The sequence below is a fragment of the Xenopus laevis genome, chromosome 3L (genome assembly GCF_017654675.1).
Source record: "Xenopus laevis strain J_2021 chromosome 3L, Xenopus_laevis_v10.1, whole genome shotgun sequence".
Taxonomy (NCBI): domain Eukaryota; kingdom Metazoa; phylum Chordata; class Amphibia; order Anura; family Pipidae; genus Xenopus; species Xenopus laevis.
In genome coordinates, this window is record NC_054375.1 from 95351126 (window position 1) to 95374604 (window position 23479).

The following is a 23479-nucleotide window of genomic DNA, read 5'->3' on the forward strand; positions in this document are numbered from 1 at the left end:
ATTTTATTTGAATAATGAAAGAAAATTTAATTCTAAGCAAATTTCCAGAATATATTTATGAAACAGTCTCAGAAGTATAAAACTCCATTTCCCACAAAGGACTGAATGCTTTTTCACAGGCATGTTAATTAGCTGACTTCCATTGTTTCAAGAGTCAGAACCATCAGGACAGAATATAGAAAGATACTGCAAGTACATTTACAAATAACCCTAGAAAAACGAAACAATTTTAATGTATGCATATTACAATATTGCCTAGGATAACATTGTCTTTCATTATGAAAAAATAAATTGGGCAGAGAACAAATAGATTTGAAGTTTATCCATCAATAAATCACAGCCAGTAGATGCATTTACATAATATGGATATTGGCCTTTTGTAGCTCTTGTTATCCTTAAGTGTGCATTACCCAGACTGTTCACAGCACGTGCCATTTTATTCTATACATCTAACTGTAAATATTTCAGCAGCAGTGGATTGATATTTGATTCCATTTTAATTGATTTGGTTCTGGGTTCAATATTTTTCTCCCTTGAAGCAGGTTGCTTTGATTCAGTATTTAACATTTAGATCAGTGGTTTTGTTCTTGATTTTCATTTATAATTCAGTAGTTCTGTTACACTTTTCCTCTTCTAGGTCAAAAGATTTGATTCAGTGTTAAACATTTATGGAGCTGTCACTGTGCCATCCTCCTGGGCACAAGAAGGCCAGGTCTTAGTTTCTATGGTTAAATGTTGTTTTTGGGAACCTGACATTGCACAGTGTTCCTATCACTAGTTATGATTTTATATTTTCAGTTGTTTTAGTTGGCCCTATATGCCCAACATTTACCCGAACATAGGTTGTTAAAGCCGATAAAGCATTAATATTATAAAAAGACTAACCAATGAGATTGTATGGAAAGCTGGATGGAGCAATAAATTCCCCACACAAGCATATGTTTGGTGGGTTTTAATGTCTATTAATAGGTGGGTCAAGGACTTTGCACTATGTATTATGTGCACTTTTTGTTTTTGATGCAAATTGCAAGCGGACACTAAAGATTCAGACAAAGTTCTTATGCGTCAGATTTTTTTTACTAAGAGCTAATCCCATCCCTATCCCTCAAGAAAGAAATATTGAGCATCTTCTGAACATCTAGAATGAGGTCAACAATCAAAGAAAGATCTTCCAGTTGTAGAAGGGACATCTGCCATTGACTTTTACATGATTTGGATAGGTTATAACTGGAGTCTTTTCTTATTCAGAATTGTTGCAGATTTTTGGCATCAAAAAGCCTGAACTGAAAAAGTTGCGACCTAATGAATCAGCCCCATATTGTTTTCTTCGTGAATGAGTAAGGGCAATAGGTTGGGAAAGGCTAATATTGTAGGACGTTGAATACCATGTATCTAGGGCTGTGAATCTTTTATAAAAAATCTTTTTTCCGGAAAACCATTTTTTTTAAAACTTGTTTAAAACAATTACAACAAAAACCAATGCATTTTAATTTCTTGTACCATAACAATTTCCCTTGCCTTTAGAAAAAAACTGACAATGCATTTGTTTGTATAATTGTTTGAATAATACTCTGTCACCCTCCTTTCCTGCTATTAAAACTCATGTGCATTATTCACATCTACAGCAAAAGTATTGGAGGAAACTTCTGCAGGAAGCATTTTTACTTGATCTGTTGTTCAAAATGTATCCACTTTTCAGTCTGAGGAGTGACCAAGTATAAAAAGATACTGTTTCAAATGCATGCTTTTTGCTTGATAACATCCTCAGTGGTTGCTGTGGTGTGTCCTGTCAACAATGGCATCCAAATGCTTTATCATCATCATTCTCAAAATATTGTTTCATCTACTTTATAAATAATAGGCTTATTTCTACTCCCACAGATGCCTAGCCTCGTATTTTCAATGTCAAGTCTCATCTACAATTTGCTGAACAATCTGTCTAAATCTCCCTAGAGACAATAAACATCTAGAGAAGACTTTATTACTCTATGTATTTAGTGTAATTGTTAAAGGCAGACCCATTGATTTCAATACCAACCTTAAGGTCATTAATTGGACCCAGACCTGAACCCTGAGGTATTCCAATTGTAATTTATGTGACTTTTAGAATGGTTTCCATTATCTCTGTGGTTTATATTCCAACCAGTTTTTTTGTATTAATTCTGACCTGAGCACACAGTTTTTATAAACTACGCACTCAAGAAGGAATTAGAGGTATCATTGCTTGCAACGACCAAATATTAATTGGCTTCAATTTTCCTATTAGCCATGTTTAGATCAAGCAATAACAAAACTATAGAATTGTGATTATTGAAACATGTATGTACAGCACAAGTCCTATTGATTTCAGTCATATTGAAAAGGGGCTGTACTGTGCCTTTAAAGCAGTGGTGGTTTCGAATCTAAACATTGCGTGTGATTTTAATTACATTCCCCTCATAGAGTTCAGATGTAGAATGTGAATAACGTTTTTGTTTTTACAAGTTTCATAATAGTTGCACTTTGTTTATATTCAGTTTAGTTGCTATGGTAGATATAATAAGGGATTCTGTCATGATTTTTATGGTATAGTTTTTATTTCTAAATTACACAGTTTACACTGCAAATAATCCACACTACCATATAAAATGTAATTCCTGAACGAATAAGTATACGTATACGAATAGTAATATTGGTGTGTAGGCAGCCATCCCAATTCATTTTGCATGGTCGTGTGCTTTCAGAAAGAGCCAGTGTTGCGCTATGGAAATGCTTTCTGACAGGCTATTGTTTCTTCTACTCAATGTAACTGAAGGTGTTGCCGTGGGACCTGAATTTTTACTATTGAGCGCTGTTCTTGTGGTAGCTGTTATCTGGTTACCTTCCCATTGTTCTGTTGTTAGGCTGCTGAGCTGGAATGGGGGGGGGCAATATCACTCCAACTTGCAGTGCAGCAGAAAAGCGTGACTGAAGATTATCAGAGCTCAAGTCACATGACTATAGGCAACTGAGAATCTGCCAATATGTCTAGCCCCATGTCAGATTTCAAAATTAAATATAAAAAAATTAGTATGTTCTTTTGAAAAATGGATATCAGTGCAGAAGTTGCTGGAGCAGCACTATTAACTGATGCTATTTGAAAAAAACCATGTTTTACGTGAAAGTATCCCCTTAAACATATCAGAACATCTCAATAAAAGGGACAGACTGGGGGCATGTATAAACAGGTCGCAATAAGATCAAGGTCTTCCCCATTTTTTTAACTGAGAATGGTTCTTAAATGGGTTATGTTTCATTTATTATGTTTTCCTTTACTATTTCTTGTTTCTTCTCTAGTACTTTATTAGCTACCTTTGTTAGGTGGTTTGCAAGCATTTTCGATATCCAGTAGTATGTCAACATAACATTTACATAGTGGATAGCGATATCATATTGTTTAGAGTGTGAAAGACAAGTGTTTATCAATTTTTGCTGTTCTAGGGAAGGATGCTGCCATAGTTTAGTAGATGAAAGTTGGTCTTCATTTACAGAATTAGATGACATGGTCAAGTTATTTAGCTCTAGTTTACTTGCTTGTTGTCCTTTTAGATATTTGTATTAGTATTGTGTTACTATACATTTATCATTTCATTTTCCATTAAGGGGGTTATTTATTAAAGGTCAAGTTGTGTTTTCCTGAAAAAAAACCCCAAAAACTTCCTGAAAAGAGTTTTTCTTGAGGGTAGTTTCACTAAAACCCCAAATTTTTCGGGATAAATAAAAACTAAATTTTTTTGAGATTTATTATGCCCAAAAGCAGCTAAAAATAGAGGTAAATGGCAGAGGTCCCTTTAACATTTGAAGATGTTTTTTCCTTCATGATAGTCTGTGTTTTTACAGTGGTTTGAGCTCAAAAACTCGATCAATTCAAGGTGATTTGAGTTGTGAGTTTATTCGAGGTATAAAAAACCTCACAAACTCGACCTTTGATAAATAACCCCCTAAATGTATTTATTCAAATTGTTTGAAATATTAAGCCCATGCTATTTCTCTTCAACCCTTCCTAAGGGCAACGTGTAAATTTTGTTTATATGCTTTGGAGAGCAAGCTGTTTTATATTTAAGCTGTACTGACCTGATTTATGACACATTATATTTGTTAATGTAGACATCAAAGTTCTTGGTTACACTACATTACTGGGGATTTTCAAGTCTCTAATCACTTATAATTCATGGCTCATGTATTTTCATTATCACAGTACATGTATGTTGTTTGCATACTCGTGTTATTGATATTTAGATCAATGATATCCATGTTTAATATTTATATTGATTATGCATGTCAAAATGATGAATTTTTAAATAATGGGTATCAATTTTGTTTCCACTAGTTTGGGTGAATATCGCTCCTTGTGTAATAGCGGGAACATTCAAGCTATATCACTAGTTTGCTTCACTATTTTGTTTGTTAGTATTTCACTTTTCAGAACGTAATTAACTTATTAAAGGGATACTAATATATAATAATATAAATATATATAATCACTGGATTTCTGACCAATAGCAAGGTGACCGTTATAATTATATTTCCATATATCTGTAAATTTTCTATGAGCTAAAGGGGACAAATGCTTAAAGATTGAAACCACTTTACTACTGAACAAAGCTGTGCCTCTTTCCTATCAGAATGAGCGATGCACATTTCTTTAACATACTGAATGACATTATCTATTCATTATTTTTGTCAGATCCAGGTCTGGCATGAATTTAGTGGTGTCAGTCTCATATTTGGCCACTGACTTTCCAAATAAGTATGGGTACACTTGCAAAATGTTTTGTTTACATACCTTTAGGTTAAGGGTAATGTAATAACAGGTGCAAAATGTCCATTAGTCAGCTGATTATACTATACATCATTAGTAGATTGCTAAGAATTAATGTTACTGAAGCAAGCTTGCATCTGGTGTTACATTGTTTTGACAAAGGTTACACACACTGATTGACTGTTGATGGTTGACATTGATGCTACTGGTATATAATTACTCTAATGTTCACAATTGGCTGTTACAATGATAATGGACTGCTATCGCCATTTTCTTGCTGATACCAAGTGGCCTAATCCAGTGTGGCAGTGCATGACAAGGTGCAATGGTTAGAACTGTGATACATAGGGTATGCAAAACATGTATTACACATTAGCTCTGAGTCTAATTACCTTTTGACAGTTTGACAGTTTGCTCTTTCTCAGACTCATAGTATTGTAATGCAAACTAGGGAGGGCCTGTGGAATTGCTTAACAGCATTTCCCTATAACTGCTTTGTTACCATGGCAAAGGATAAAAAACATAGTGAATTACTGTATAAAAGACAACTATGAATAACAGTATGGCAAGGGTTCATAAAAGATTTAAGGGCTTGTTTGCAAACCTGAGTGCAGCATGCAAAGTGCAAAAAAAAACCCGCTGCAATCTGCCTTTTTTTTGCACCATGCAGACTGAGTTTGGGTAAATGTATGTAAATAGCCTCAGGCCTTCTCCATTTTGTAGCGCAGAGACCTGTAGTTCCCTTAGCTAATAAGCCACTGACTGCTATAGTCAATTCTGTATTAGTGAAAGGTGGTGAGGGGAGGTGTATAGACTTCAAGTCTCTATTATGTGAGGCATACCTAATATGAAACACAAAATATAAGCAAATATGAGGGGGCATGTCCTAGATCAGGGGTGCCCAAAAGGTAGTTCGGGATCTACCAGTAGACCTTTAGCTGGTGATCAGTAGATCTCAAGACACTGTCCACAAACAGTTTGTCTAAATCACTTTCCTGTTTCATGCTTTTCATACAGATATTTATTATGTTAAGGTTACATAAAAAATAGTTGTTTGTTAAATATATCAATATACATTTTCCCATTAATCAGTATTTAAGTAACTAATTAAGTTAATGCTAACAATGCTTTATGGCTGTAGATCATAATGGGACAACATCACTAAAAGTAGACCTCACATTAGTAAGGTATGGGCACTCCTGTCCTAGATGGACAATTCAAGTCACTCATGAACCCCTGTTTAGATGATTCAATATAGACTCTACCCAGATCAACCAAGAGCTTCTGTCTCTAGTGGAACATATATACTTCCTCCCTCAAGTTTTGTTGGACCACTTTTCTCTTCTCTCTCCCTTAGCTGGTACCCTCTAAAATGACACAGAAGGCACTTTAAACATACAAGGAATACTGAGAGTTAAATGCTGCCAGTGTCCCTCTCACAACCCTTTGGGAAGCCTCTAAAGCAGTCATAAGAGCAGACTGCACCTTTGGTTGGGGATAATATTTTTTGGCAACAGGTGCCCTTTAAACCTGGGAAAGATACAACTTTGGCTTTATGTCAGGAAGGTAATGTCCACTTATATCATCCACCCAGGCAAATCTGCAAACTTTTCACCAAGAAACATGCTCCCGTATAAAGGTCTCTCTTGTGGCCAAGGCCTTCTGTAGAATGCAATTACTATGCCTATTGGAAGTCCTAGAACTTTTTACATTTGGCCAAATGATGAAGCTGTTATATACATGGCCCAACAGCCCATATCAGAGTAAAATGGTTGACATATTCTCCATTCCTCCTGTGTGGGGCACATGGAAGGGCTGTCCCCTCTGCATAATCTTGTTCACTCTGCAAATTGAAGCCCTGGCTATATTGGTAATGGAATCCCTGCACATTAAAAGGCTGCTATACAGGACTGCAGTGGAGAAAATGAGAGTGGAGACTGAGAGAGTCCCTCTTTACTGCTGACCTTTACCTTGCTGACCCCAGAGACTCCCTAGTTGCTCTTCTTAAACTTGCAAATCCTTTATTTAATTCTCTAGGCTCAAGTGAAGTCAGGATTTTTGCAACTGTCCCTGCCCAACCCCCTGAGTTTTCTGGAGGAGTCCATTTAGAGTGCGGCACCAGTTACAGAAGGGGGGCCTGACCTTTTCCAAATGATCTCTCTATTACCTAGCTTCACAGGCTTACTATTACCACTGGTGTTTGTCTCCAAATCTAAGTAACCCAAATGCTTATATTCAGGGTGTAATTCTGGCCATTGTGGTAGGCTTTCACAATATTCCATATTGACACCTAGGATGCGTACCCATCTCATCTACTCTCTCAGTCTCCACTCTCTTTCCAGTGTGAACTGTGGCACTAAAATTCCGAATCACTCCCCTTCACTACTTTATCCCTGTCTGCCACTATGGCCCAACTAACTGCTTTTTGCAACACTTTTGATACCTCCAGAACTTTTTCCTCACCTATATGTAACTCTCATCAGACAAAGTGATGGGAAGCAAACCTGATGACTTCTCAAACTTAAGACCTCTCAGATGTGGTGAAGCAGTGGCAGATTATTTTTCATATGGACTGGAGTGGTGGACTACCTGGCATCCAACTTAAAGCTACCTGAAGTAAAAGTGCCCGCCACTTGCCGAATAGGGGTTCTGGACAGTATTTTACAACGTTCAAGTGAGACTCTTTTCTGTAATTGTATGCCAAGAAAGTTTAGCAATGTGCTGGATGGGTACATCACCACTATCTATTTTACTTTAATTCACCTGTTTTAGCTTCCCAAGGTATGGTCTTTGTGTCACAAAGTATGAACAGATGCCTGTAAAGATTTTACTTGAACTGCCTTCCACTATTGTTCCAATTGCCTTAGCTTCAGGGTTTATATGTATTGTCTGTCACTGCTACCACTATATAACATGTACTAATTCCTTATATATATTTGTTATAAATATATAAACATTTACCTCTGAAAAGCAAATATGAATCATATCTATGGTTTGCATTAGAAAGTCAGGAACTGACTGCTGTTCCTTTCCAGGTAACGTGAATGTATTAAGATGACTTGCTACTTTTATGTACCTGTTGATGATGGTGCATTGATAACCCTGTGATGTCTGTCTCCAACAGAATGTCCTCTAACCCTTTCAGCGCAGTTGGAAGGTGGAGCAGAACTGGTAAAGTTTTTGCGAAATGGGGGAGCACATCTTGACTTCAGAACTCGTGAGGGTCTAACGGCTCTGCACAAAGCGGTTCATTACCGCAACCATGCCGTACTGATGGTGAGTGAAATCTACCGTAGTGTGAGGGCAATAGGCAAAGCTGTTTCGTATGCAGGTAGAAATCCAAACAGACAGTACTGAGAAAGAAAGCCGAGAGGTAACTGAGTATAGTTATGATTGTTGTGATAATATTTCTTTGTTCATGCCCTTACATCTGGACTTGTCTATTTGTTTTCTACCTGACTTTTAAAAAATTTGTTTGCAGACTTCTGCAGTATATACTTACATATTTTCTTTATCCTGATCCAGACCCTCTTGGATTTGGGTGCTTCACCTGACTATAAGGACAGCCGTGGCCTAACACCACTCTATCACAGTGCTATGGTTGGGGGTGATCCTTACTGTTGTGAACTGCTTCTCCGAGACTATGCCAGCCTCGGCTGTGAGGATGAAAACGGCTGGCAGGAGATTCACCAGGTGTGCTGCAATTTGGGGTCCTAATACAGGAAGAAAGTTCAGAACAATGAGAAGGGGGCAAGGGGAGATGCGTTACAGCATTGTATCGGGATTCTTAGACTAGAGAAAAGTGGAAAATTAAAATTTGCATGAAAGACATTAACAAGAGCATGTCCATCTTGTGGACTAAGAGCCAAAAAGATTAGCAGGAAGGGGCAACATGCCTACATGAAAGATGGGTATACGTTGTACATAATAAAAAAAGAAAGCATAACAAGAAGTCTCTGAGAGCTTCTGTGGAACAGAAGAGAAAATTTGTAAGAGGCAGGAAAAGTAAAAAGACAGAACTACCTCAGAATGGAACAGCCTTCAAGCATAGACCAGTATAGAGGTCAGCATAATGGCACTTTACCCATGGAATTTTGGTTTCTTTGTATTCATTTGTTTCTATCTCTTTTTTCCCTGATATCCATTTTCCTCTTTTTGCCCTTCTGCTTTTTGTTTCTATGTTTTTTTTCTGACACTGTCTTTTGTCTGTCACTGGTTTCCTTTCATGTGTTTCTCATTTCTCTATTGTGATATGTCTTGTTTTATTATGCCTTATACCATGTTTGGCTCTTATTAACTTTCTCTTGCTTACTTACTACATGACTTGTCCTGTTTTGCCTGTTTATGACTTCCATTTGCTTTTTGTGGCTTTTGTATCTTTTGGCAATTCACACTTCCTCTGTTTGTCTATATGTATTCTGGTATTTCCTTAATATTTCTATAACCTCTTCTATTTTGGCCTGGTTATTTGTCCTTAATCATAATTTGTTTCCATGATTTACATACCTTTGGTACATCTCTGACCTGGGGTCTTTCTGTCTGTTTCTCCCAACTTTCTGTCTCTGTTGGCTCTCTTTGTTCCTCCCTTGTGGCTCTTTCTTGGCACCTTTGCTTTCTCTGATTCTCAGGCTTGTCGGTATGGACATGTTCAACATTTGGAGCATCTTCTGTTTTATGGAGCTGATATGAGAGCACAGAATGCGTCAGGGAACAGCGCTCTGCACCTTTGTGCACTCTACAATCAGGTGACACAACTATGCATAGACAGCTGGGTCAGACAAGGAAGTACCATCACATAACCATGTGACATAATTACATACATACAAGAGTATTTACATTTAGCATAAAATCCAGGCTGCTTATTGATGCCAGGACAGCTTTTCTAGCGCATCTAGGGGAAACCTATGAGAGACAAGACTGCATTCTTACATTTAATTACTGGAAACATAGTAAACATTAACAAGAAAGATACCTATTTATACAGAAAATAAAATTACATGACCATGTAAAGCCATTACATATACAATATTAATTGTCATGGTTTGCCTAGCTGTAGATTTGGGTCATAAAAGTAAAAAAGTTAAAAGTTCCACTTGATGTTTGAACCCCACATTAATGTTCTACAACAGCCATTAAATCAAACCCTAGTTTAAACACTTGTGCATGTATTCCAGTGGGACCAAGATGATATGCAAGAATTTAGGTGAGTGTGTTTAGGTACAATTTACTTCAATGAAATTAAAATATGGACCTTTATTTAAAAAAAAAAAAAAAAAAAGTCAGTACAATAGCTGTTGCATTTTATTAATTCATATTTTAACAGCATTAAGATAAGATAACAATAGAACACAGTGTGCTATAATGTAACTTTTTTGGATACATGAGTAAAGTAAGATTTACATATTGGGTAGTGCTGTAAGTGAAATGGAGAAGAAGTATCAATTGAAATTCATTTAGAGCATGAGAAACTTAAATGGAGATTACAGGAATAATGTAATATTTTTTTAAAAATAAATAATATAATTTTGCAGGAAAGGGAACCTGCCACCTACCTATAAATGTTGTTTAATAAAAATCCTTTTCTACTTAAACATGAAACCAAAATGTTTTTTTTTTATTAAAACATCCATACCTTTTATAAATGTATTTAAAAATCTGAGCTGTCAATCATCAAATTCCTGCCTCTTGCATAGAGGTGGACCAGTCAATTATTCTCTCATTCATGGTCAGTAATTGTGTGCCCAGTGCATAGATATAAGCACCACATCCCTCATAGTGGTGCATACAGAAGAAGAATTTTAGGGTGATACAAAACTTGCTTTAATTACATCATCCACAAAATGGCTCCTGCCTGCTTGCTGTGATTATGAATTTTAAGACTGAAGGAAACTAAATTGAAATAATTTAGATAGAGTAAAGTTTCCATTTCTCATCTAACATGATAGAAAAGGATTTGAAACTATTTCTTCGGGTGACAGGTCCCCTTTAAATACCACAGGCATTTTTAGTGGATATTTTGTGTATTATAGATGAGGCTGGGATAACTATTTAGAGATAATGGCCTTGGTAACAGTCTGTGTGTAAGCTAATTTCAAGGAAATTTGTTTTTTTCTAAACAGTAATGGTGAGTTGATGGCAAGGTGAATCTGTGTCTTGTCTGCATTCCAATTTGATATACTGATATGTTGTTTCCTTCCTGACCTGAATTTTCGCTTCCCAACAGGAGAGCTGTGCTCGGGTTCTTCTCTTTCGCGGGGCAAGTAAAGAGATTCGGAATTTCAACAACCAGACTGCATTCCAGGTACAGTAATGAAACTTGATATAAAACCACTGACTTGTTGTGTTAAAGCTGCTTTCTACGATATAATGTAATCTCAGATAATACTTGAAAGAAACACATATACTTCAGCTAAACTAAATTCACCTACACCACACAAATTTTCCCTGCAGCTTGTATTTCTGTATCTTCCTACAATGTACAGTTAAATCTAGTTAACCTGCAACTACTTCTACACATCCCATCCTTTCCATGGCTGCACATTCTCTCTAACAAATTCTTGTACACTAGCCTGGAAAGTAGGTGTCAGTTTCTGGATGACCCTCACTTGCTTATTGGGACATATGTAGCATTATAAAGAAATCCAATAGCATTCCGGAAAGTTGGTGATTGCACTGATTTATTGAGCTCATAAGCATACACAAGAAGGGAACTGGATGTCTTGGAATCCTTGTCTATATTTCAGCTAAAAGCAAGTAAAGCCTAAAAGATCTGCATTTTTAACAAGGTCACCAAATCAGTAGCTCTTTGAGCAATCTATCCACCCAAGTAGTGAGCCAAAATAAGCTGACTTGATTGTTTTGTATGTGTTCCAGCAAGATTACATGGGGTACCATGCAATCATGTTCAGTGAGAACTAGATCAGGTCCTATTGTTATTTGATTTTTAAGCTTTCCCTATCAATGTCTGAATGTGGATAAGCTGCAGTCAGATATTGATTAGTAAGTTCATATTTCCTTTTTTTATTAAAGCATTCATAGCTGTTGTAAACACATTTAAAAATCTCAGCTGTCAATCAAATATTGTCTGCCCCTCCTCTATGCTTTTGAGAAATACTTTTATTATACAGCTTTTTATGTTGGGGTGACAGGTCCACTTTAAGCTGGCAATAGACGCAAAGATCCAATAGTACGAATCATTGTACGATCGGACTTTCCCATCTCCCGACCTGCCACTAACCATTCCGATCAAATAAAGTACAAAAGATGTTCTGCCCTGACAGCACTCGTACGAAAGTTATGTCGACCAAAGCTAGTGACAGTCTCCCTCTGAAAATCGTACGATCGGCAATACATGCAGAGATATTATCGGCAGCCGACAGAAATCTATAAATCTGTCCAAACGACCAAATGACCGATCTCCGGGACTGTCCACACACTGTCCGAAAATCGTACGAAATCGTACGAATCCTCGTTCGTACGATCAGATCTTTGCGTCTATGGCCAGCTTTAGGCATAGAGGCGGGGCAGACAATTACTCTCACTTTCCATTCAGCACTTCCTAGTTGTCAATACTCTCCCCACATTCCCCCTCTCTCTTTACCATTTAAGTGTAGTCAGGGCATGGGGATGGACATCAGATCTCCCATTCTGGAGCATAAACAAGATTTTGAGATGATGCAAGGCTTGAATTAATCACAATGTCCACAAAATGGCGCCTGCCTGCTTGCTATAATTATGAGTTCCCAGACCGAACAAAACAAGATTCAAATAATTTATATAGTGTAATTAAAGTTTATTTTGCTTGACTAATGTCATAAAATAGTATTTGGAATAATTTTTTTGAGTGACAGGTCCCCTTTAAATGCAGTGATTCTTTATTGGCTATCTATTACCTCATTTGAATTTTCAACAAATGCTCCTTTCTGACACCAGGCAAAAATTGTAGGAAGTCAGATGTGTTATGATAAAAACATATTGGCACAATGCAGGTTTCAACAGATATGTAATTACAGTGCTAGCAAGCCTTAACTAATTCTTTGCTTGAAGATACAGAGGGTTCTGTTTAAATTCCTAGTTCTTGTATTGAGATGTACAAGTGCTTTGCAAAACCTTTGAGATGAATTATGCATGTAGTAACCAAAATTAAACAATTAATTTTTGGTTACCAGCCTTATAAAAAGATATAAGATAAAAGGTCCTCAAAAACCAACCTCAAATGGGACGATTGAAATTGTTAGTAATATCGTTTGTTTGTGCACGAACTCAGATACGAGTAATACGCCAATCACAAGTATTCAGGCCACTTATTCCAGTGACAGGCATGTTTCTCTTCCTCCTTTATCTCCCTATCTGCACTACCACAAAACACTTTCTTTTCCTTCCCAGTCCTTTCTTTTCCCATACAACCCTCTACAGGTACAGCAACTTTTGCCAGTTCAAAGTCTGCATGCATATCTCCATAAGTAGCCCTTTTTCCTAGCAAGAGAATGCTAACTGACCCCAGAGACGTAACTAGAGGGGGGCGGGCCCTGGCGCGGGACGTGCAGCCAGGCCCCACCCCCTCCATACGGCCGGAAACGGCCGCATTTATGGCCGCGTTTCCTATTTACGAGTGGCGTGCGAGCTGCCGGGGGGCCCTGAGCGGGTGCGGGCCCTGGCCCAATCGCACCCCCTGCTCCCCCAGTAGTTACGCCACTGACTGACCCCCTGCTGGGTTGATTCCTATGCAAGAAGCAATGTACTGTATACCATGTATATATGAGAGTATATACTGTACATGTTACAAGTACTAAAGTAGAATACATGTTTGCAAAACCTCAGTGTACTTATATGTTATATATGTGGTTTAGTGATGCTTATTATTTTATGCTATATACAGCATGTGTTTTGAAAGGTTTCAGAGTGCTGTGCATTGGCATTATAACTTGTGTATACACTCAGCTTAAGCTTTACACATACAGCTTAAGTAAGGGCCTTCCCAATTACAAGAGGCCTAGAACAGTAATTAGCATAAGATTTGGGTGAATTCAAAATTGTTGTCTGTATATTCTTGGAATACTATAACAGGGTGTCTGTTCTGGTAATAATTTATGGACCTATAAACCACCAATGAGTAAAGTGGAGGAACTGAATAAATGTTGCACTACAGGTATAGGATCCCTTATCCGGAAACCCAATATCCAGAAAGCTCTGAATTACGGAATGGCTGGCTCCCATAAATATGATAAAGAATATCATTGAATATATATTGAAGGGCAGGGGTATTAAAGTGAATTGAAGGGAGGGTAGAAGACATTTTCATTATCTTGTATCCAGCTTACAGTATGTGTGAAGGAAGGACTAAAGGCTTGGTGCACATAGATCTCAGTGGGAAATTGATGGTTTGGCAGTGATATAGCGACCAAGAAAGTAGCCTCTGTGGCGGGGGGGGGGAATAGGGGGCCCGGCATGGGTCTGCTTCCTCTGTTGTTGACTGCAACTTTGTGTTGGGGGGTCACAATTGTACTGTGATTTTGCTCCCATTGGGGTCACCAGGGATTTTGTGCAGATGGGGCCTGGAAGCTGAAAATGTTTATATTGTGACCTGTCACCCTGCATCAAAATTAACCTACCCACCTAATAATAGAATTTTTGTTAGATATTCATTACTGCTAGTTGCTTATACACTACTGTTTCTGATTCTACAGATCTTCTACACTTCTAAAGTGCTTCTGTACTCCAAACTGAAGTTGCTATATAGTTATAACTGAAGTCACTATATAGTCTGTGCCAATGCTTTTCATTGCTAGAGTTACTGAATGGCTATTGTCTAGACTCTATATTATCACCTAAACTCGCTGTGCTCATTATGCCTCTATGCCTGCAATACATATGACTCTTTGCACCTCTCTGTGTATACTATTTGTATCCCTATACATTCTGCTATAATATTTACAGCCCTACATCTCTCTACATCTCTCTGCTGAACTTGTTAAACGTTAAACATTGTTTAGCCATAATTAGCCATTCAAGTTTAATAAGGCAAAAAAAAACAAAACAGATGCTTACTCAGCAGATAGTAGATAAGGTATAGGGGTAATAGTGCTCTACAGGATTACAGAATAAAAACCTTCATATAAAATAGACTTTTGTTACCATGAAATTGTTTATTTGTAAGAGCTTGATCAACAAATACAAACAAAAAAAAATTAAGTTACTGGTCCTTTAAATATTATTGTCCATCTATTTCTCAGTGGATGATGAAGCGGAGAAATCTTTCCATGTTATACTATTCTGTATACTGCTGTTGATGACAGTTTCTGACCTTAAATAATAAACTGTTACCTAATTTGAAGGATTTATTCAGTGAGCCCAGTTTTTTCAGACCATAGTGCAGGAATTGAATTATAACGGGAGGGTGACCGTGGAGATAGTTGCAAAGACGCCACTAGCCTACATGTCCCATTGATGAAAAGATTATCTACGTCTATTTTGATGGTCCCTTAATCTGGATTATTGTCAAACTGGTGTAAGCACTTCCCCCTCTCAAAAAACACAGCCATCTGTTAGCATGTCTTACCTACCTGTATGTCCATTTGTTTGTATGAAGCCATAGTGCATGGGGATATTTATATGTGTTTTAGCACAGTAAAGCAGTATTTTATTGTATTTAGTAAAGCAGAATTAATATAATTGTATGAATAATTTGGGCATCTCAGATCAATCATTGATCATTAAAAATCTTATAAAGCACAGAGAAGGTTGTCTGTTCTGAGAGAAGAACAAAGCTGTCCCATCACTGCATTTATTACTTAGTCATCATAGACATATATGTAGGTCCCCTGCTTCTGTTATATACCAATGCCAGCATCTTTATTCAGGTTATGTTCTGATTGTTATACTGGATTGCTTACATTGCTTGCTTGTTGGTTGTACACTTCTCTGGCTTTGCCCTTGCTAGCTAATGGCCCACCTTCCAGTATATATTAAAGCTGTATATCACCTACATATTTATACCATATAATGAATAATAATGTATGTATTATTACCTTTACTGTACATTAAAACATAGTATATAGTCAGATAGGTTAAAAAATGTCACATGTCCATCAAGCTCAACCTTTTAAGTCTATACATAACTGCTAGTTGATGCAGAGGAAGGCAAAAACAAAGTTCTTGAATTGCTGAAACCATGTATTGCAATTTAATGACGCCATTTTAGGCTCAATTGCACCTGGTTACATTATTTTTACAGCAGATCATGCAAGAATGATTGTTTGACTGTATCTCAGCTTCGTCAGTATAAATCAGGTCCATGCTTCTACCCAACCCCCCCTTAAAACTGGCGAAATGTAACCACACCAATGGGATTGCCTTCAGTAGCTGTCATCCTCTGCAGTAGTATTGGCCTCAGTAGTTGTCAATATAATCAATGTGTCAGCTAGTGAGACAGCTCATTCCATACCGTGAAATCTATTTGGCTTGATTCTGTTGGAGCAGTCATGTCATGTCAAGGCATGCTATACCCAGATATTTGCTGATCTTTTGTAATCTGTAACTGTGGGATCCTCTCAAGAGCAGACAGTGGAATAGAATCTGAAAAAATGAACAAACCCCATTTTTGCGACCACAAATAAAATTATAACTCAATAGAGTGATGTTAGTATTGTTCCTGTCCCCACTATTTTTCGTTTTCTGTTGAGGAAGATTCTAGTCTTCTCTGTGGTTTATTCTATACAAGTTATCCGTAATGCCCCTCATTAGAGAACCAACTTTTGGCCAGGTCCCCTTTAGTTTACAACAATGTTATATCCTTATCTGAACATTACTGTATCTAGGAATGCAGCTCTAACTGACCTTCAGACTGGACCTTTTGGCTATCTAAAGAAGCAAAACTTCATTCTCCCTCTCTTAACTGACCTTTTGTCTGAGACCTCCAGCAAACACTCCAACATTATGATGACCCAACTCATTGTTACCCAATATTCTGATAAAGCCAGAATAATATATGTTAGTCCTGGGGTGTTTGGTCTCTATGGAAAAAGAATTCAATTTCCTACCCAACATTCATTATTTATTAATTGTGTTATAAACACACAAGCAGTTTAGGCTGGTTGAAAATCAATGTCTCCAGAACAGCCTGTTGTAAACTGGTGACCCCGCCCTCACCTTTCTCATTGAATGGGGGGGTAATGACCTATCTCTTCCCAACCTGAATATCAAGGGAAGATATATACCTTTGCAGGGTTGGACTGGGGGCCCAGGGCCCACCGTGCCTGCTGCCTTAGGGGCCCCCACACCACCCCCGACCCTCCAGCCGCAAAGCCCCCTCTAGTCCCTCCCATCCCAGCCGCAAAACCCCTCTGGCCCCCAAGTGCTTACCTATTGCTTCATGTGGTAGTGAGGGAGGTTGGGGCAGCTATTGGGGCCAGGGAGGAAGGTAGGGAGAGCAGCAGTGTTTCAAGTAGGGAAAGGGTCTGTGCCCAGTTCAACCATGTGCCTTTGGGAGCCAAGCTGCATTGGGAGGTGTATATCACTATTTCTTACATCCCCCTGGAACTGGACTCATAAAAGATCTGTCTGTAGGTGACGTATGTAAAGTTCTGTATTTGTATTCCTTTTTATTTTGTAACTTTTGCTACTCTGTATTTTATTTTGTAATATTATCTGATCTTTTTGTATAGTTTATGCACTGTCCACTTTGAATTATTAAATATAAAATGTAATAAGTTTGTCTTTGCTGCCCTAAATGAGCCTTTTATCTGAAGAGAAGTGTGTAAATTAAACATGCTTTAACCCCTTTGCTAGTTAAAGGAAAGGTGTGTCAGTTTTATCCTTTGCCTTGATGTGGGAAATGTTTGTGTTGTCTGTTGACTGACTTGACCTGTCTGCTTCAGTGTATCAGTGGAGTGGAGTATGTCCAGGCCGGATTTCCTTCCAGGTCGCCCCTAGGCCGCGCCTCTATGCCACGCAATCCTAGTGCCGGTACTGCATGCACTGGAGCAGTGCTCCTCAGAAAGTGGCTTGGCGGCATGCTGCCCTTTTATATTTTGATGCCCTAGAGAGTTAATGATATTATACAGTATATAAGAAGGTATTATTTTACCTGGGATTACCTGGTTGGGAGAGTCTATTTAGCCTGAGCCTTATAAAATGCAACTATTCTCTATTTGCACTGTATAACACAACTGTATGTTCATATGATTACAGGCAAAATTATTTTCAATGCAAACCATTTTTCTTGTGGTTGTGTTAAAGTTTCAAATTTGACAGATATTTATATTTCTCTTCTGCTTGTATTTTCATCTCCCTATTCTTTCCCTTCCCATAGAAGCTGAAAACAGTGTGTGCTTTGATCTATTCCACAATAAGAGCTCACAGTGAGAAACAGGATTATTGTGACCTAATAACTGAAATGTAGAATTGTGTGTGTGAGATTGAGACCCCTTACCTCCTCTTCTCTGATGAACCCATTATCTATGTTTCTGTGTTGAAATTCTCCAATATATGATATTGTAACATTGCTAATACTTTCTCTGCTTTGCTGTATTAGTGTGTGATTTATTTGGTTTATTACTGTGTAATTGCCAGTTCATGTTGTACTGTGATTTGATGTGTGCTAAACCAAGTATTCCCCTGTGAGGTATTTATACTGAATGTTATATAGCACCAGTACTCCTTCTATAGATAACATTAAGCACAAACTGTACTATAAAAAGGATAATGATAAAGTAATCACTGTGGTATAAGTTAGAGAAAAAAATAAGTGTTCAGCATCAGGTAAACTACACCTCTCTTCACCTGCTAAAATATATAAACTATATGAGCATAAATTTTCGCAAGAGGTTTTATACAAAAAAGCTATGTGGCAAAAGTTCTATCACACCTGGTGATATTCATTCTTTCCTTTTTGCTCTTTTTGCCCCTGTTCAGCATGAAGAACTCTGTCAAGTTAATATTAGCTCTCTCCAGCATTAGGTTATCTCAGTAAAGCCACCTGTGCACTGTGTTTTTCGCTGGGTGTTTGTTTTAAGTAATAAGCATGGCACTATAGGCAGAAGAGTTCTAATTAATAGACTAATTGTATATTTCCCAACCCCATGGTCCTCTTAGTACTTATGTAATTTACATTCATTCTCTATTTTTAGTGGTTTATGAGATAGTAGCTGTTTTAGACTGCCAATACCAGGTATTTTTATCAACAACTCTATTTGAAGGTCTGCGTCACTTTTCTTTTCCCTTCCTGTGTATTGGCTTAGACTTGCTGACTCTCCAATTTTTAGAGAGGGCTGTTGAGCAGGCAATAACAACAGGGCAAGTTTCCTGCAGTGGCTCCAGAGTCTGGCTTGTGCCTAAGCATAAGTTACAAGCCATTTTAGATTGTAGGCTCTTTTGGGCAGGGCCACCTTTAATTCTTAAACCAGTTATTGGTTGTGCTTTTATTTAATCTTGTATGTTCAATTTATACATCTATTTACTGTACCGAGCCAGGGGTTTAACCACAGAGGCAGTAGACCATATGGTTGCAGAAGGGGCACGGAGTGTAGAGGTTTCAGTGAGGTTCTAAGTAAAGAGTAATTTCAATATAATATAGTAGAAAACGTCAACTTTCCAATATTTTGGGGCACTAAATTGAATTTGCAGTGGGGCCCAGTTACATCTAGTTATGCCACTGAACAGCGCTGCAAAATATGCTGGTGCTTTATAATGCCATAATTTGTATAATAGGGCTCGGTGTTCCGCCCATAAAACCAATTTGCTGTGTTCTTAGTATTGCCTGGTATCTAAGTGTATGTGTTGCAGGGGCAGAAAATCCCATGCATATTGGGTAGACTTCTCATAATGTGGTCACTTTTCTGTGCAATGTGGGCAGAATATTTAATGCAGAATTTGGTGATTTATTTATGAAGAGTTACAAAGTTAATGTTTATATTTGTTATAGCAGATATACAGTACATGGCTTGTTTGTGTTAGGTTTACAGTACAATACTGAATTCCATTTCTTCCCTGGTTTTCATGTCCAGAGCATCAGCTCAAGCAAGGCAAGTGGATGACCTATAAAGGTAGAAGTAACACACTGCAAGAGCAAATTAACTGGTTCTAAGAAATTATTTTATTAGGATAGATCTATTTAAAGGTAAAGTAAAATATAGTTTTATGATTCAATTGAAAAAGTGCTATGTAGAGTTAAAAACTGTTTACTGGCTTTTTCTCCAATTATAACAATAAACTGTGAAGTCGAGCGAAATACCATCTCTTACTGGACTTGGCTGTTCCTCTTGTGATGTAGTGGCAGGACAGCTGTGCCAGACAAGTGGACACTATTTCAGATAATGTTCCAATACTTTTCAGTTAGTACTAAAGTGCTCCAGGCTCATTTGTACCCTTTCCATAAGCAGTACTTTTATCAAGTAGTTTCTAATTTCTGATGTCAAAATTATGCTCAGACTAAGGGCTTAGTGATATTAAGTTTAGTCTTAGCAGAAACAGCTCCTGTTATTTGAATCTCTGTCTCTGCTTTAGGGTACACCTCTCAACACAGGCATACGTCTCTGCCTGGCATAACATCATCAGCCTGTGACTTTGTAGTGCCCAGTTCTTGGTGTGCCCTATGTTAGTGGGTGCACTGCTTCATGATTAAAATTCTATTTGGCCCTTATCCTGCTCCTGACAGTTTACCCTAACCACTTGTCTTACAACAGATTATGGTTTTACCTGACCCCTTTGGTACATCTGCTTATTGAACTACATTTCTGCAACACCCCAGTATCCACTTCCTCCTCCTTGTATTTCAGAAGGCCCCGAGGCCCTGACTGTACAATTAGGCCATGCAGTATATTAAAGAAGCTCCATTTGATTTGGGCACACACTGCTGATTTCACACATGGATGATTGATTATAAGTCACAGCAAAAGTGCTTTGGGCAATTTTAAGATTTTCTGCTACATTCAATTCCAACTCTTGAACCACTTGTTTCTGCCTGAGATCCTTGGCCACCTTTTGCTTTGCCCATTCTGCCTCAGTTTTTGCAGCCTCCAACTCCTGGGATTGAAGGGGTTTCATTAAGCCATGCTTCATTTAATTTATAAGCCAGCCATTGAACTTTGCCACAAAATGTGTCAAGATAGGCTACAATACAGTATATTCATGCTGGTGAAAGAGGCCTTAACATAAGCATCTCTCATATGGTAAAAGAATGATCCTGTCACATAGAATGGTAATGATTGTCTAGAAGTGTTCCAGAAAATCATTGATGTTCCTGGTCATATTGCAACAGCTTCCTCCTGCCTCATGCAGAGCCTCCATGGCAATTCCACAGCCAGTGTCCTATTGAATTGAGGATTCTAGTTGCAGAACTGATTGAAATAATGAGGCTATGATGGCAGATTTCAGATTGAGTAAGGAACAATTTAGTAGCAAGAGACTTGCCCTAATGTTTATATGATCAAATTTCTCTGTGCACCCAGGTGGATGATTGGCAAGCAGAAAAAGTGTTTTTTACACTTCTATATAATGTCTAGCCATCTTCCAGGAATTCTCTGCTGGTCTTTTCACAACCATGGACCCATAAAGCCATGAACTATTGTTAATTACCCTTATCTAATGATCACACTGTTGTATGAGTAGTGTGACTTTTTTTACTTGATGATGTAAAAAAGCCAAATAAATAATCTGGTCTTCTTTTTCAGTACTTGATTGTTGACTTACCTTGTAGTAAGTACTGGGTGCACTATTTCCTAATTTCTGTGCTTGCTTGGTTCCTGACCAAAATTAGCAAACAATTGAACTTCAGTAAATTCTACTTGCACAGAATATGTGATGTATAATATAGGCTATTTATTTCAAACTCTGTTACAATAAATTAAGTTGCTCATACACTGAGAGATCCGCTCGTTTGGCGATGTTGTCAAACGAGCGGATCTCTCCCCGATATGCCCACCTTGAGGTGGGCAATATCGGGCTGATCCGATCGTGGGCCCTAGGGCCCAACGATCGGATCCTATCGAATACCAATGGGCGGTCGGATCGCGGGACCGCATCAACGAATAGATGCAGCCGCGATCCAACGGGATTTTTTGTCCCATCTGATCGAGATCTGGCCGACTTTCGGCCAGATCTCGATCGGTGAAGCCCGTCGGGGGGCCCCATACACAGGCCAATAAGCTGCAAACACGGTCTGTCGGCAACTTTTATCGGCCTGTGTATTGCCACCTTAAGTTACCTTTTATAAATGTATCGAAAGCAAAAAAATGTATTTACAGTTGGGAAGGTGAAATATGCAATCTTTGTGGATGGCATACCATTTCTAAACTACAGAAATGGGATGCTCATGACCTATGCAAGTAGAGTGTAAATGAACGGTTATATTTGGTTTGTCATTGAATATATTGTAGGAATTTGAGGCAAATATATTAAAAACTGAACTGTGGAATCTAGAAGATCAAATATTGATTTCATTATGTATAACTTTAAAGTTGCTGAAATCAATGCATATTTGGAAAGCTGCTTAGAGGTTTTAGAAGTTTCTTTCATTATGCAAAATATTGTGAATGGACTCCTCCTATTTTCCTTTCAGCTTCCAGTTACTTTCCTTGCATTTTGTAATTTTTTTCCTTTCTTGGTGTCTCTTCAGGTTGCCATTATTGCAGGAAATTTTGAACTTGCAGAAATAATCAAAACTCACAAAGAATCTGACATTGGTAAGTTGCTAAAACATAAGCAAAATTATAAGAGGAATTCATACAGACTGTGTGCTAGATTTGTGAAAGTGGGAGATATTAATTTGTTTCCAGGGTGGGAGATATTAATCAGAATGTTCTACTATAGGCCTATTTTCTATATGTCCTATTTTCTTTACTTGCTACTTCTGCTTGTTTCCTCTTTTTTCATTACTTTTTCATCTTTCTCATTCTTAAAGTGCCTTTTCGGGAGACTCCAAGTTACACAAAGCGCAGACGTGTTGTGAGCTCTGTGGGTCTCTCATCTCCGCGCTTCCTGCAGCGCTCTGCCAGTGACAACAACCTCAACTCAGAAGGAGCTCACTATTCCCCAGTGCCCTCGCTCCGTGGTCTGCCCCCACAGTTTCTTTCCCAGGGGCCAGAGGTCTCCAGGGTAGCAGCAGTGGGGGACAGCAGTCTTGCAAGCACTACTAGTTCCCGTAGCACCCACAGTCGCTCCCCATCACTGCACCGTGCCAGAGAGGAAAGAGATATTGACACCCACACCCTTCGAAGAGGACGAGGCAAGAGCAGGTAACTGCACATTTATGACAATTATACATAAATGTTGCATTAGGGACAAATATAGGGTAAGCTATATGATGGTTTGGCAACAGTGGGATTAAAGGACATACAGAGTGATTTAATTAACAGTAAGGTACCTATATGTTAACACCCTGTGAGACCTGATCAATCAGTGACTGCAGGTAACAGCCGAAGATATACACATTTTAAAAAACATGGTAAGATAGCAAGTATGGTATTTCTACTAAGGGAGTGCATATAACTTGTCCTAAGTTTTGTGCAGTATGTCCTTTGAGGACCCAATCTACCCAAACTGTGTCCTCCTCTAATATCAAGATTTATAACAAGGAGTTCCATAAGGAAATTATTAAAGTAGCTAAAGGGTAGCTTAAGGAACTGACAGGGCAAAGGAAAGAATAGGAAATCAGGAAGTCACAACTGGATTTAAAAACAAAACAGTACTGCTGTACTGCAAGGC

At 38.1% G+C, this 23479-nt stretch overlaps 1 protein-coding gene across 4 annotated transcripts in view; it reads left to right on the plus strand.

The window, feature by feature from the left end:
• Window positions 1–23479, plus strand: part of LOC108711262 (SH3 and multiple ankyrin repeat domains protein 3) — a 182400-nt gene that overhangs the window by 98715 nt on the left and 60206 nt on the right. For all 4 annotated transcript variants that reach the window (XM_041586629.1, XM_041586630.1, XM_041586631.1 and 1 more), the window contains exons 6-11: window positions 7905–8056; window positions 8306–8473; window positions 9409–9525; window positions 11004–11081; window positions 22392–22458; window positions 22677–23010. In XM_041586629.1, the coding sequence (XP_041442563.1) occupies window positions 7905–8056; window positions 8306–8473; window positions 9409–9525; window positions 11004–11081; window positions 22392–22458; window positions 22677–23010 (916 nt within the window). The remainder of the gene's footprint in view (window positions 1–7904; window positions 8057–8305; window positions 8474–9408; window positions 9526–11003; window positions 11082–22391; window positions 22459–22676; window positions 23011–23479) is intronic.